This window comes from Gambusia affinis, linkage group LG02, assembly GCF_019740435.1.
Source record: "Gambusia affinis linkage group LG02, SWU_Gaff_1.0, whole genome shotgun sequence".
In the NCBI taxonomy this organism is placed as follows: domain Eukaryota; kingdom Metazoa; phylum Chordata; class Actinopteri; order Cyprinodontiformes; family Poeciliidae; genus Gambusia; species Gambusia affinis.
The window spans coordinates 11,177,609-11,192,256 of record NC_057869.1 but is presented as its reverse complement, the minus strand read 5'-3'; the positions used below and the strand labels follow the sequence as shown (position 1 = coordinate 11,192,256).

General features: G+C 36.1%; 1 protein-coding gene across 4 annotated transcripts in view; it reads right to left on the bottom strand.

Annotated features, from left to right (window-relative positions):
* Positions 1-14,648, bottom strand: part of ush2a (Usher syndrome 2A (autosomal recessive, mild)) — a 198,440-nt gene that overhangs the window by 162,368 nt on the left and 21,424 nt on the right. For all 4 annotated transcript variants that reach the window (XR_006368583.1, XM_044095875.1, XM_044095889.1 and 1 more), the window contains 7 exons: positions 11,099-11,234; positions 7,518-7,581; positions 6,638-6,739; positions 6,110-6,299; positions 4,869-5,083; positions 3,153-3,374; positions 1,073-1,166 (listed from right to left, as the gene is read on the bottom strand). Coding sequence is in view for 3 of the 4 variants with exons in the window: in XM_044095875.1 (XP_043951810.1) it covers positions 1,073-1,166; positions 3,153-3,374; positions 4,869-5,083; positions 6,110-6,299; positions 6,638-6,739; positions 7,518-7,581; positions 11,099-11,234 (1,023 nt within the window). In the remaining variant the exon portion in view is untranslated. The remainder of the gene's footprint in view (positions 1-1,072; positions 1,167-3,152; positions 3,375-4,868; positions 5,084-6,109; positions 6,300-6,637; positions 6,740-7,517; positions 7,582-11,098; positions 11,235-14,648) is intronic.

Here is a 14,648-nt window from a genome sequence, read left to right as displayed (position 1 = left end):
ATTGTTCTAGTCGATTTGAGACATTATTTAAACAGCGACTCAGGAGAGAACGACAGAGTATGAGAGACAGAGAGTGATCAGTAAAGAATGGAGGATAAAGGTGGGACAGGGACCTAGAGAGCACAGAGACAACTGTAGTCTATAAAAACATGAAAAAGTGAGAATGATTTTTTTCATATTAATACATAGGCACTTGTGTATATCTAGATGCAATTTCCATGATGACTTCTTTTTGTTGATTTGATTCTTTTCATTTAAACAGATGAATGGAAAAAAGTATTTATTTTACTAATTAATCTTCTGAAAAAATTTTTATTGGTTCTAAATGAAAACTGTAAATAGACACTGATGTTCTCTGGATCCTCTATAAAACACTAAAAGCAACACTAATACACAGACACTGAGCATGAATGATGCATCAGCAGTAAATAATGCAGGTTGTCCTGTGTGATGATGTGTTAATGCAGTCATACCTGGATATTTCATTGCTGACCAATGGAAACTTATGCTGGGATGATATTATTATAAAGTCTATAATATCTTTTTGTGACTGTCCATTCCAGAAATGGTAGTTTGGATCCAACCATCATTCTACAGCAAACAATAGCAGTTTGTAGGTGTTTATTTTTATAATGATATTGTTGGCTTAAATGAAACAAATAAAACACTTTTACAGTCTTTTTAATAGTAAAGTGTCCCTCCCCTGCAATTCTAGGATGTTACATATCAGAAAATAAGAAAACTGATTTGTTTTTTTCTTGTTCTGAGATTATTTAGATCAGATTTCATGTAAACTGAACCATACGACTCACTCTCTAATTGCATAGATACCCTGATCTATTTATTTTAAAGCTTAAATATATGTGATGTATATCTGGATCTAATTTAAAAATGTAGCATCTGGAACTTCCCTATTAAAGCAAACAAGTGCTTTGGATCTGTATTTAAATATAAGGGAAATTAACAATTTAGATGATTTTGATATATTCTCCATAATTTGTTGTGTGAAACAATGTCAAAACAGCTGTGAGCTATGCTCCATTTGTGTGGTTATGACACACTTGTTACTCACATTGCTTCCGACTGTGTGGCTCTCAGGTAGACACAGACAGCGGTATGGGGTCACACTGGTGTCACACTGGTCTGCATGGCCATGACATTCACATCTGCTCAGGTGACAGAAAGAATATGGTGTGATTGCAACAAATACAGAGGGCCTAAAATGTAGAAACAGAAGTTAAAAAACACACTTTCCAATTAAAAGAACAGCAATGAAAATATTACACATGAGAGAAACACTCTCTCATAATGTCTGTTCTGATTTCCTTCATCCTTAAAACATCAGTAATTCCAACGATAAGAGGTCATTAAGCATTAATAAATGCCACTTCAAGCATCATCAGAGTAATGTGGGAGGTGACAGACAGTTCTATCATAACATCATTTGATAGCATTATACACACACACACACACACACGCCCGCACACGCACACACACAAAACACATTTTATTATTCACTCTGATATTCAGGAGCTTTGTCTCTTTTATCCTTCAACAGTGCTAACATCTGTGACACCACCCAGCCTTAACAGTATTAGTGAATGAACTAATTTTAGGAGATGTTTTAGCAACCTTACTTTATCCTATAAAAACCTTTTGGTGAAAGAAAATATGCAAAAACTGAGAAAATTGCAACTCAGTTTAATAGGAACCATCTTATGCAATACAAGTATAGTTAAGGGCTGCACGTTTTGGGTTGATGATATAATACTTTACAAACATATTTTAAACTAAACACTGTTCATCCCAAACTTTACAAATCCAGCTATGATAGAAGAATTGTTTTTTTATTTTCATCTCAGCTACATGGGCTTGTATAAAAAGCTGCATCTTGCTCAATTTCCTGTGTTAGCAGCTAAACAACTTTGCTGTTGTTGCTTTATATCATAAACAAAACAACAGTTGCTGCTTTATATCATCTCTTAACACTGGTGATATCCGATTCATTTATAATTTATATATATAATATCTATTTTCATCCACAATAGTAATAAACAACTGATATTAATTAATATCGGACCAAATTTTCCATATCAGTGAAACCCTAATATTTTTCTTCCTTTCTCCTGCTACATTTATGTTTACATGAATCATAGAGAATCAAGAAATGACAGACGAATAAAACAGAAAGGAGTGACATGGATGGATGAAGATCACACAGATGAGGTTTCAGCAGCATTAAATTTGTGTTTCTCCTACTTCACTGTAACAAGCTCCTAATTAAAACAGCTTAGAGGGAGGGAGAAGGAAAGAAAGAGAGATGATTGCCTCCTGCATAATCCTATAATTACCATAGTCATAAAAGACAGTCACTATGTCAGTCACAATGTCAGTCTAATGAAAAGATGTGTTCACAATTACTCTCAAAAACCTCTACTGAAACCCAACAGTCTGTGTGGAATAATTTTTCGAAACTGTGCTCAGCCAGTTCTCACAAATCAGTACTGAGGGGACATTCCAATATTTCATTTAACCAATTATGACACTTAGAGTAGCTATGGTAGGAGAAGAGTGGCTTAAAGCTGCAGTAGGTAACATAAAATAAGTTACCTACTGCACTCCTCACAGTCTCCCCCTTACTCTCCGCAGCGCTACAACTCCTTCCCCACTGTGGAGCTTGCCGTGAATGTACAGGCTAGTAAATATGGTAATGATAGCAGGTAAACTGTTTTCCTATAATGATAAGTTGTTTCTCCCCCATTAGCACATGTGCAGCAAAAAAGAAATCTTGAACTTGTACATGCTGCTTAAACTGAGCAGCACTTACACAAACAGAACAACAAGAACTCAGAGCGATGTATTTCCACAGACTTTTTTTTTTTACAGATTATTTGCCTCATATTATACTGTCAGGGCAGAGAGACAGTTTTAACAAAAATAAAGACATTTTTTATTAAGTCATATATATATAGCTCATCTAATGTCTATCAAAGATTTCACACAAAATAAAAGCCTTGTTTGTCTATATCTGAGATTTGTCAACTCTTGTCTTCAGGAGATCTACATATCGCAAGCTTCACACAAACTGAAAGACATATACCTACAACAATAAACACAGACGTACAATATATAAAAACAAGTCAAATTTGTACCTGCCACTGATTGTGATTTCACTGATGGCAAAATGTCTGTGTCGCTGGTTGACCCCAACTGCTGCGGTGTAGTATTGCCCTTTCATATGTATTCTGACCTGTGCCGATTGTACCATTTCTTGCAGGGCAGGAGTTTTGTAGAAGTCATTATATCCTGGTCTCACATGTGGCTGTGTGGTCAGCAGACTGAAGGTGATGTTGCCTCCTATGAGTGGCACATCACTGAAAAAATATTTGTCCAAAAACAAAACAAAAATCTGTAAGTTTTTCATGGATTACAGCATCAAAACACAATTGTCTCTACATAAAAATAGCATTTAAGTTGAACTTTGAGCTGCACTAATCGGGATTCTCAGCATGCTCCTTGAATGCAGCAGAAGATCAGCAGTGGCAAAAGAAACAAAACCCAACTTGACAAACAGTACATTGTATGCATCAGGCTACGTTTTAGAATTTGGGCTCGGATAATTGAAACTGGTAATTGAAACAATCTGCAGACAATATGAGCTGCACTGCACAATCCTATGTGAAACGCTAATCATATTTATTTAAATAAAGTGGTGAAAGTTTCCTTAGAATGATTGTCTAATTTGGCTACTGAGTTTATTTTTTATGTCTACAAGTATCGGACATATTCACAGATATGATCTGTCCTCAAATTAAGATGTTATTTATGTGAATGGATTTGCTGTCTGCACTTCAATTGACAACAAAAACAATAGAATCCAAATTAGTTAGACACAAGTAGAAGGTGTGTTTAAATGAATTTTCCCAAGTCCACCAGTATTTGGAGAAACAATTTATTTTTGCAAAATTCAATAAATCTCCAAGGTGAAAAAATTATTGCATGAAGCAAATTGATATGTTGATACAATTATGAAAAACTGAGTGTGTTATTCTGTTGACAAAGTGAGGTTATGAGGCACTCATGCCAATATTACTAAAATGATCAGAGCTTAGAAATGTTGTTTGTGGCATCATCTGTCAGTTAAGTGAAAATGAACAATGACTGCATAATCTGTGATCTATTCATACCTGTTCCATCTATTACCAGCTAGACACTTGATGCCAGCAGCTCTGCCAGAAATTAGAGCGATAAATTGTAGCTGTGTATATTTTGCAGGTCCATTACAGTAACCAATGCCAATACAAAACTGGTTGCAGCTCAAGCGCCAAAATAACTCTGTAAATGGTTAACTTCATAATAGCCATAGTGAGGGTGTCACTAAATACTGTGGGGTAGCATAAATACATTATGTATATGTATTTATGCAAGTGTTTTTATAGCCTGCAAAGTACTTGATTGAATGATTAATACATGTTTGTAGTGTGTAAATGTGTATTTCTTTAATATTTCAGAGGTCACCACCCTGCAAAGGAGTGAAGGTCTATGGAAAATGTATCAGTTTTAATCCTTTTTTGCAGATTGTTGAAGGTTTTGTAATAACTACTGCATAAATCACACTAATATGTCAAAGGACAAACCCACACTCAAATTTCACATAGGCGATTGATGTCTTAATCAATAAATATTTTTACTACAGTTATATTACAATTACAATAACATGGCACAGTATGGTTTTCAAGACTGTCTGATTACAAGCCTCTGGTATGAAAAGCAACTACCTTTTTCCTAAATAGCCTAATCAGTCTCAAAAACTGTCAGAATTGTAGACATGGGATTCTTTAGCTGTTGGTCAAAATAGTCTTACTAACCTGGGCAGCTGCAGACAGTTGACTGAGTCTGGTCTGGGTAATGGTCCATTGTTCTGCATATTAAACACGCTGCAGTTTCTGGCCATATACTGCCAGTCCAACCAGGATTGTTCTGTCATATTATCAGGCTCACGTTGCAACAAGTCCAGCTTTCTTCTCTGGATCAAAACTGACTCAGGTAAAAGTCCCCCAAACTGAACTATAACATAAAATACCTAAAATAGAAAGGTATACGAGTTAATGGGGATGATAAATTCTACCACACCTTTTGTTGCAAATATTCATCAGTATTTTTGTTTTTTTGTTGCAGTTTTTTGTTTTGTTTTTTTTTTGTTCGGTGACTTCTTTGAATGGCTTATATTTTCTTTAATATTTGTCATACTTTAGTCTTCTGACTGCATTTCTACCCGACTCTCTGATCCCCCTGATTCTCCTCCTTTGCCAATCACCAAATCTTTTCCATGTCTGTAATCCAGTTTATCTGTGTTTCTGGTTTAAAGGTGATTTAGTTTTATATCATCCCTTTTGGTGATCTGTCACCAAGTCATTTCTGATGGAGTTGACTTGCTGAAGTACTCACCTGTGGAACCTTATTCATAATTGCGCAAATGGAAGTTGATGGAAAAAAATAATAAAGTTGCATTAATTAGAAACTTAATTCCAATGTATGCATTTTGAGAAACCACAATTTCTACGCATTGGCAGTTTATGTTACTGCTAGGCTCCTAAATTTTTTAAAAATTACAATATGTTGCTTTACACACATAGGAGTGGGTTTCTATCACATTCATGTGCATGTATGTGCACATGAGTCTTATCTGCAACTCCAGTGGGCCAGGACTCTGGGTTACGCAGCAGGGAGTGCATTAAGCCACCAAGGCTGCAATAACCTACTCCCATACAAAACTCAAATACTCCTGACTTCAGAGAGTGTCTTTCATGTTGGGACTTGAGTTGAACGGCCACATGAGGACAGTTTCTAAAATCCTGCACGCACACATATACGCAGTATGCACATCACAGAGAGGAAGAAAGTCTTCCAGTCAGAACAACTCCTAAATCCAATAATCTATATATTTCTTTTGCCTTTCTTTTCCTCTATGTTCTGGTACTTAAGTCACCCACCATGATACAACCTAATAAACAATCTGTGTGTCTCTGTGGGTTGTCTCTAGTAAAGATGACAATAACAGTATTAAAGTTTCAGATCACATCAAATTGTTGTATAGGAGTTACATTACCTGGTATTGTCCATTTGCCAAATCCACTGTAACAGTGACTCCTTCATCTAGTTCTTGTAAACTCATGACCTTAGAAAGCCACATGGTCCCCATGTCCTGGTCATTAACGTAACTAAGTGGATGAGCGTTGAGGTTCAGTCTCAAAACCCTGTCATTAGTCGTGTCCTCAACAGCATTAGGTATACAGTACCTGTAAACACAGCATACATGAAACAAAGTTTCTTCAAAACAAAAATATTAAAATAACTAATACTTAATATCACATTTTTACTCAGCTTATCAAATGTTAATGTAGTTATTTATTTTATTATGGTTTGATTACTTGTGTCATTGGCAAATTAACCGCGTTTTTTATTTATTTTAAAATTATTTCAAACAGTAAAGCATGTTCAATATAGCTGCGTAATAGACACACTTACTGACTAAGTCTTCCATTTTGGCAATTGTATTTAATCACATATAGCTTATCTTAATCATTTTGAAAGCACTACTTTGTGTCTCAATACACAAGACATTGTGGAGCTTCACCTCTCAACTAATGGGTGAACTCTGGGGTGGCTGGGAGGGCAGCGACACTCAGACTGGACATGGAGCTTCGGCAGGACTCCAGAGTACAACTGGACTATTTCCCTGTTAACACAACAAACATCACATGAAACTTTAAAACACTACAACTACAAAAAGAAAATCTGTTCAAAGTTACCAGAGATATGAATGTGACTTATTTATATTCATGAATATTTTACAGTACATAAGTTATAGTTTTAAGTAAATGCAGTAGTCTGCCCAATACGGTGATGGAAGGGAATAAAGTTGTAGCCAAACAAAATCTCACTTATTACCCTTTAACTCTGTCACACAGCCTCAAAAACAATCATTTCTTTAATTTGGTATTGGCCATTCACACATGAAACAAGTCAGGAGAGCTCTAGGATGGTATAATCTGAGATCTGCCTTTTCTTAACTGGTAGACTAATAAGAAAGGCAGCTGGCTACACTGGAACTGCATGCACCATCACCCACATCACACCATTTGCCTTGTGACTACCTTTCTGACCTGTTCACAGACTTTTTAGCTGTAATTCAACAAAGAAATTGCACCTCTGGCTCTTCCTGAAAGGTTTGCCAAAAAAATGGGCCCTCAACCTTTATTATTTGACAAAAACTTAGAGCACATGTTATTTGGCTTTTTTGATGAATTCTTAAACACATACAGATCTAGAAATAAATGCATAGTCCTCCTTGCTTTTATCAGTTTTTCTTTTATAATTGTATGGTGCTCCTCTGCTTTTGTTATAAAATGTATTTTAATGATGAGTGAAATGATAAATTCCTTTGAATATTTTAAGGTGTTTCCCCCTTTTTTTCCTCAACAGTTGTTCACTGCATATCGCTTTATCCAACTCACCTGTTGGTCAACGTAGCGGGATAAAATCTAAAATCCTGCATCTGCCCAATGAACTGATTAGACCCTGGAGAGATGAAAGCAGAGTTGAAAAGAACATAAAGAAGGTGTTAATGGGTTTGTACTGAAGGCAGTAAGCGAGAGGATTTCACAGTGTTTAGAAGATTATCTTATCAGTTTCTTAAAACCCACTAAGTGAGGCTGCCAACAGCTGCCTATTATGGCAAAGATTTCAACACAAAGCCAAACAGAATCTGCCACAGAACTCATTTGCCTCCACTAGAGAGCAGTAAGGCTTTGGAGGGCAAATTCATTAGTCTGGTAATAAATTTCAGCTTGTAGACCATAAAATGTCCATAAAATTTTGTCATACTTTCCTAAAAGACATAATTCCTTCATGAGGTTTCAACAGTATCAACTCTTCCAAGCTCTATATTGACAAAACAAATGTTTCTATAATGTTGGTATGAATACAACAGATTATCTACAACTTTAAGTAATTTAGTCTAAATACATACAGACCACAGACTTTATCCAAATATGACAAGAAAAAACACATTAAGTCTTTATTTTACGTAAAAACAATTGTCATTCAAATAATTGTCAGATCAATAACATGAAGGTTCTTAGAGAAAATAATATGCTGCTGTCAGTAAAGTAGGTGAGCGCATTAACTTTAATAACATTTGTTCTACTCACAAAAAAAAGTGATGCAAAGAAATATTCTAGGGTTGGCAAAATTATTGTTTTTATTAGGGTCAGGTGTGTGAATAATGCTAGATTATTATAGAGAGATCAGCATGCTGTTTCTTTCTATAGTTTTGTAAAACATTTTAACGTATAATGAGAAAAGGTAACACTACTTGCATACACCCTTGCATATCATATTTTACAACAGAAAGACAGAGTAACATTTTTTCTGTTACAAAATGTGATGCAAAAACAACACTGAAAGGAATTACAGGGAAAACTACTAGTAGTATCACACTAACACTGTGGAGTGCAACTATGCTTTGTATAATACTCTCAGAACTATCAGCATGTACCATATAAAAAAACAGCTCGGAGAAAATTGCATTCATTTCAAACACTAAGGGGCAAGCTTCCAAAGTCTCTTAACAAGCTTAAATATGCTGGAATACTTCAAACACAATGGCAAAATGTCTAGACGCACATGGAGATACTGGACTGAACACCAGAAACACAGTCAAACTAAAAAGTACTGTCAACTCTCCAACTCTTCTCCACAAACAACAATGCAAATGAGATAATGCTGGACTGAAAATTAGAGACCCAGAGAGATGATGGTGATGATGCTGGCCCAAAGAGGAACAAAGCCCTTTTCTGTTCAACCAACTTCATTCTAGTTTGAGTAAGTCTTAGAAGATGGATGTCTCTAAGCACTGACAGTACCTCTGCCATGTTTAGTCTGTGAAAGTGTGCATTTCTGTGTTAGTGGCTTTACCTTGTGGATTCCAAAAATTATCCTTGCTTTAGCAAAAGAATGTGTGTAGCTTGTAAGTGTGTGCCTGTATTTACACTTGAGAGGGGCTTTGGTGTGTCTGCCCAACCACTGGATGAGTGTGTGTTTTGGGTAATGTTTACAGTGTGGAATGTGCATGGAAAACAGGGAGAGTGAGCGAGTGTTGTGGGATGTAAGTGTGCAGCCTTAGGCTTTGGCTCAGGATTTCTTTATCGTGTGGAAATGGGATTATACCTTCCACTGAAAAGCACTCTCCCTATTGTTACTGGGATGATGCAAGGTATAAGCCCTAATTCCCTACTCTCTGTGTAGGTCTCTTCTTTCTATGTGTTTTAATTTATGGTATTCAGCTTTCTCTATTTGGCTTTATGTTATTTGCAATTAAGTAGCTAAAATTCTTTTATGTATGCATGTAAGTAAATGTATTTATGATTACTTGTTGCATAGAATGCCTATGAGTTTCTGTGACAAAGAAGTAACATAAAGGAGGCTTTTTGTTATGCTGAGAAAATGTGGCAGTTCAGGTTCTTCGGGGCTGGAAGTATTTCACACTTTTAAGTGTAGTAGCAAAGATGGACAATCAATATGTGACATTACACCCCTTTCAGGTCATGTTACTGACATTATATTGTATTTTGTAACAAAATAACTTTGATTTAGACTCAGACTATGGTTAAATTCACACAGCAGCCAAATATGACTCAAAATATATGCAATATTTGGGCATCAAAGGCAGTGAGAAAACATTCAAATTATTTGCATGCAAAATGTAATACAACTGAAATACAAAAGCCTACAAAACACTGGAGCCAACAAGAAGTGATTTTTACAGCGCATTCATTGACACAAGTACAACAGGAATTCAATATATTGTTCAGTTCTACGTGGTGATAATCTTGAGCTATCACTAATTTCTGCTTTCTATTAATGTCACGGTATTCCACACAGTGTAGCTTTAAAAGGCTAGCATGAACATTTAAAGGTCCTCTCCCGACTACTTGTACTTGGAAATTCCAATAAATGGGTACAAAACCGAAAACAGACGTAGTTGTTAATCGATACAGCTGATCAGTATTTGCATAATTAATCTTCAGATTAGAATTCCAGGCACTCCACCTGGGTTCAACAACCTCTTTTCTTACACACACAGGATACATTCACACACACACGCACGTGCACACACACCCACACACACACACATGCGCACTGCCCCGAGCCAATCACTCTCATTGATCAACCTTTCTCATGTGATCTTCAGCTGATCAGATGCTACCTGCTGTGAACTAAGAATCGATGGCTGATAAACGAGAACAAAAACACTCGTTTATCACTCTAGAGTTGAACGGATATCATTTTTCTCAGTTTCTCTGCTATTGACTGAAATGGCTGACGGGCCCCATGAATCAATCACAGATATGTAGTTAAAAGGGGATGAAGAAAGAAAACAGAGGTGAAGTAATCATTGACACAATATTAAGATTAACAGACATGATAAACTCTTAAGTATTTTTTTCATTTAGAGCTACAAAACAAAAACAAGCAACAGTTAAGAGCCTGGAGAAGATTGTGACTGTGAGATTACATATTTATCTGTTCTAACAGTTTTATCTTACTACTCTGTATTACTTTGCCTGTTTCTTGGAAAGTACCCTGTGTACTAACCTATTTTATGACTAAAACATACAGATAGCTGTCATCTTTTTAACCCTACATTTGAATTACTGAGGGTTAATACAAAAAAAAGGATTTGTACAAATCAAATCTATTTTACTGAAATTTTATCAGATCCCACCTTCTGCAGCAGATTACAGATTCTAAATCTTTTACCTGTCTCAAATAAAAGCATTTAGCTTTTTTTTGATTCAATTACTGATAATATAGTCTGCATGTGAGACAGTTGGTAAATGTCAAATGTGTACTTTTTGGACACACTGAAGACACGTTTGCATGTCTCCGGCTGACTGTGTTGCTCTTTGTGTGTGTGATAGATAATGACAAAAAATATGTTTACAATGTTCCAGTGATTATTGAGCGTAATCCTAGACCATTCGAGGTAAAATTAAACCTGTCCACTGGAAAGTCAAATAACAAACATTCTTACCATTGGAGCTGACTCCCACCCACATGGCACCATACTCGCTGATGTCAGAGAGCGTGTTAATCAGATGTTTTGTGTCAAATGGTGTGTCGTCCTCCTCAAGCCCATCCAGGAAAAGACTTGCACGTTGGTCATAGATCTGGAAATAACAGTAATTTCACATATATATATTAAAATGTTTAAAGTGGCAGCAAATTTTAACATTATCATAAATTTGTGTCTTTTGTAGGAAATAAAAAATATAATCAACAAACTATATATATAAAAAAGAAGTGTTCTTAAAAAGAATTATTTTCAGATTCCTGCGATATTTCATTGAGATGACCGAGTTGTCAAAAACATGGAAAAAAAGATCCCGAAACGATTTACTACTGAACTTCAACTCAAGATCAAGTGTTTGTGTCCTTTTTCAAAAGGTTTCTGCACACTATGTGTACATATTTATGCTTGTGAGTGTGTGACAACATGGGAATTATACATTCAGCTAATCTTACAGCTCATTTCCCAGGTAGCAGAAAGAGCCGCAGGCTCTACTGCATGAGCTGCAAGTTAGCTTTCTGTTTGACCAAAATTCTCCTCTCCACTTTGCTCCTCTTTTCCAGTCCCACCTCGATCGGATCCATGAATATTAAAAACCGCATGGCCGGCAACACTGTCAAAGCAGGAGCAGCTTCCTTTCACATCAAACCCAGGACAAAGGGAAGATGCTTCTCTAAGAGGGACACCCACCACCCATACAAACCCCCTGCTACCATCTCTAACCAAAAAAAAAAACACAACAAACTTTAATGTGCTCAAGCTGTAACTTCCTTTACTCCAATCTCCAAATCCTGCATTTGAGAAACACACTGTGGGACCACTGATAAATGTGACTCTGCCTGTTTTACTAGAATCCCCTTCTTCTCCCTCATCGTCTCCCCCTCTCTTCTGCAATGGTCCACCTTGCTTTGTCCTTTCTCCTCATCATAAGGTCACTTGCTTCCTTCACCTTTTTACTGTTTTTTGAGTTTTTTCACTCTTTGTCACTTGTTGAGTTTTCTCTCTGTGTTTCATCTCCATTTTTATATCCTCTTCCCCCTCAGTGCACTACTTCCTCTTCTCATCTTCGTTCTTGTCTTTCTCCCTCATGTTTATCTTGCCCTGTCGCTCTCACTTGTTGTCAGCTCTTTAGGGAAGTTGAAAAGGTGTGAGGAGGGAAATAAGTCCAAGTCAAAAAACGCCTTTAGGGGATGAAGGCAGGCCCAGACAAGTGTCTGCCTCTCAGAGGATAGTTAAGACGCCCTGACAGACACTTTCATGATGGCTGATTGAAGACTGGCAAGCGCATAAGAGCACAAGAAAGAGTGCGGGAGTGAATATGAAAAAAAGGGAAGAGAAAAGAGACAGGAGGGAGAAAAAGAAAAGTCAGAGCACAGAGAGGGAGCTCGAAGACGAGGCCCTCTTTAGGAATCTCTGAGCCAGAGCTGTGTGGCTCTTGGGGAGATGTGAGGGACTTGTCAGGCTTGATGTAAATGAATCCTGAAACGCTTCATCTTTCTTAGCCACCACGCATCCTTTTGAAAATCTTCTTTGTTAGCTTTCACAAACACTTTCCTCCCATTTCTTTTGTCTTTTCTTCTGTCCAGTATTCTTTATTTTTTGCATTTGAGTACTTCTTTGTAATTTGGCAAGTTTTTCTGTAATCTATATGACAGAAGTTTTTCTGTCATACAGACAAGAAATTGTTTATATGATGGTGGAAGTTAATTCTCATCTAAAGTGTGTCCACTAAGTCCAAGAAAGTTCAGAATTATCTAATAAAAATGATGCAGCTTGAATGGATGTAATAAATGTTCATATTTGGGTAGGTTCACCAATCCATTCTCATAGCTCTGTGTATACACATGCCTGCTGTCTTACTTTTTTACAAAGTGTTAGTGCTGCAAAAACAGATTTTCTTGTTTAGAGAATCTGGCAAAGTTTACCATGGACTAATAGCTTCAACATTTCTTTACATGATCAACTATAGAATGGTTTGCAGGAGAATTTTAAGTAAAACATACAAAACAAATTGCAATTTTCTGCAAACATTTTGTTTAGTTTCTGTTAAAAACTAAACAAAATTTAGTTTGTTTAACAAGTGCTGCATTAACATGTAGCACTTGTTAATGCTGCTTGTTTCAATTAATTATGCACCCATACATATATTTATATACCTATATATACAGAAACAAACCTGTTGCTTTCCAGGAACCCTGTCTAGTACCTGCAGTGTTCGGTTTATTTATTTTTTTAAAAATTAATAAAAATAATTCTATTTACAAAAATGCATTTATGATTATTATAAAGGTCTAGTCAAAAATATTTTTAAAATCTAGATAGCCCATAGAGAAATATAAGCAAATATAAGGCCCTCTCTATGGGCCTTATATTATTTTTTTCAGAAAATCTTTTATCAATATCAGAAAATTTCTTTTTGTATTATTTGCTTTACCTCAATATTTTTGTAAACTCTGAGTCACACTTTTCATGAATGGTGCTATATAAATAAAACTGCATTGTCTTCATGTGTATGTTTATGTTTATTCTTTACACAATTTGTTTAAGTTTGTTACCTAAAGATTTCTGGTGTGCAAACTCATCCACTGGCAAAGCATCTAAGCCATTCTAAAAGCCCCAGGAAACTGAGTGGAAAGCTTTTAGTGATCTGTAGACTGGCATTTTGACTAAAGCTCTTCTCAATTTTCCTTATCCTGCCAAGCCATGGCTCAGTACATATTGTTGACAATAGCTTTTCTTCCAAGTTACCTTCAAAGCTGTAGGCCACAGAAAAAAGGAAATAAAAAAATCAACGTACTGTTATAGATAATTATGAAAGAGCTGTCTTTTTTCTCAGAATTGTTGGTGTCTGAGGTTGAAAATCAACTGTAAAAATCAAAAAGACTAGTTTTAAAATAAGCTCTCAGATGGATGAGGTTTGGCCTAAAATACTGGTAGCTCTGGTTGTTTTCTTGGGTTGCTACAGCAAATGTAATTCACAGATTACCCCTGTGAAGAAATGGCCTGTTTTAAAAAAATGTTGGCCACACTGAGTTCCCCCACTACTGCGGAAATATATGTTCTGCTAGATAAATTGTCCAGCAAAGCAAAAGCCGTGTTCATAACCTTGGCAGAAATTTGAGCCAGTTTCCAATCCCTAACTTGAAATGGACATTTGTTGTGTACAAGGTCAAAATTTCAGTCCATATTAGACAGAGAACAGGGTGTGTGGTTTAAGAATATTTCTGCATATTTTTACACACAATATGGATCAGTTGGGATCCTCAGACCATGGCTTTCATTTTGTATCGGACGCTGGTGGAGGAGCAGGAGAGAGTCACAGGTTCTTGGATCAATTTATCACACAACTCAAATTTGGATAAGTAAATGAGAACACATGGAGGGATGGATTTATGTTGTGGCCTCCACCTTGCAACACTAAGGACAAAAAAAAAAAAAAAAAACATGATTTAAAGTATGATTATTCAATCATAAGTCAAAAACTATAAGGCATGTTAGTTGAGCAGCTAATTCC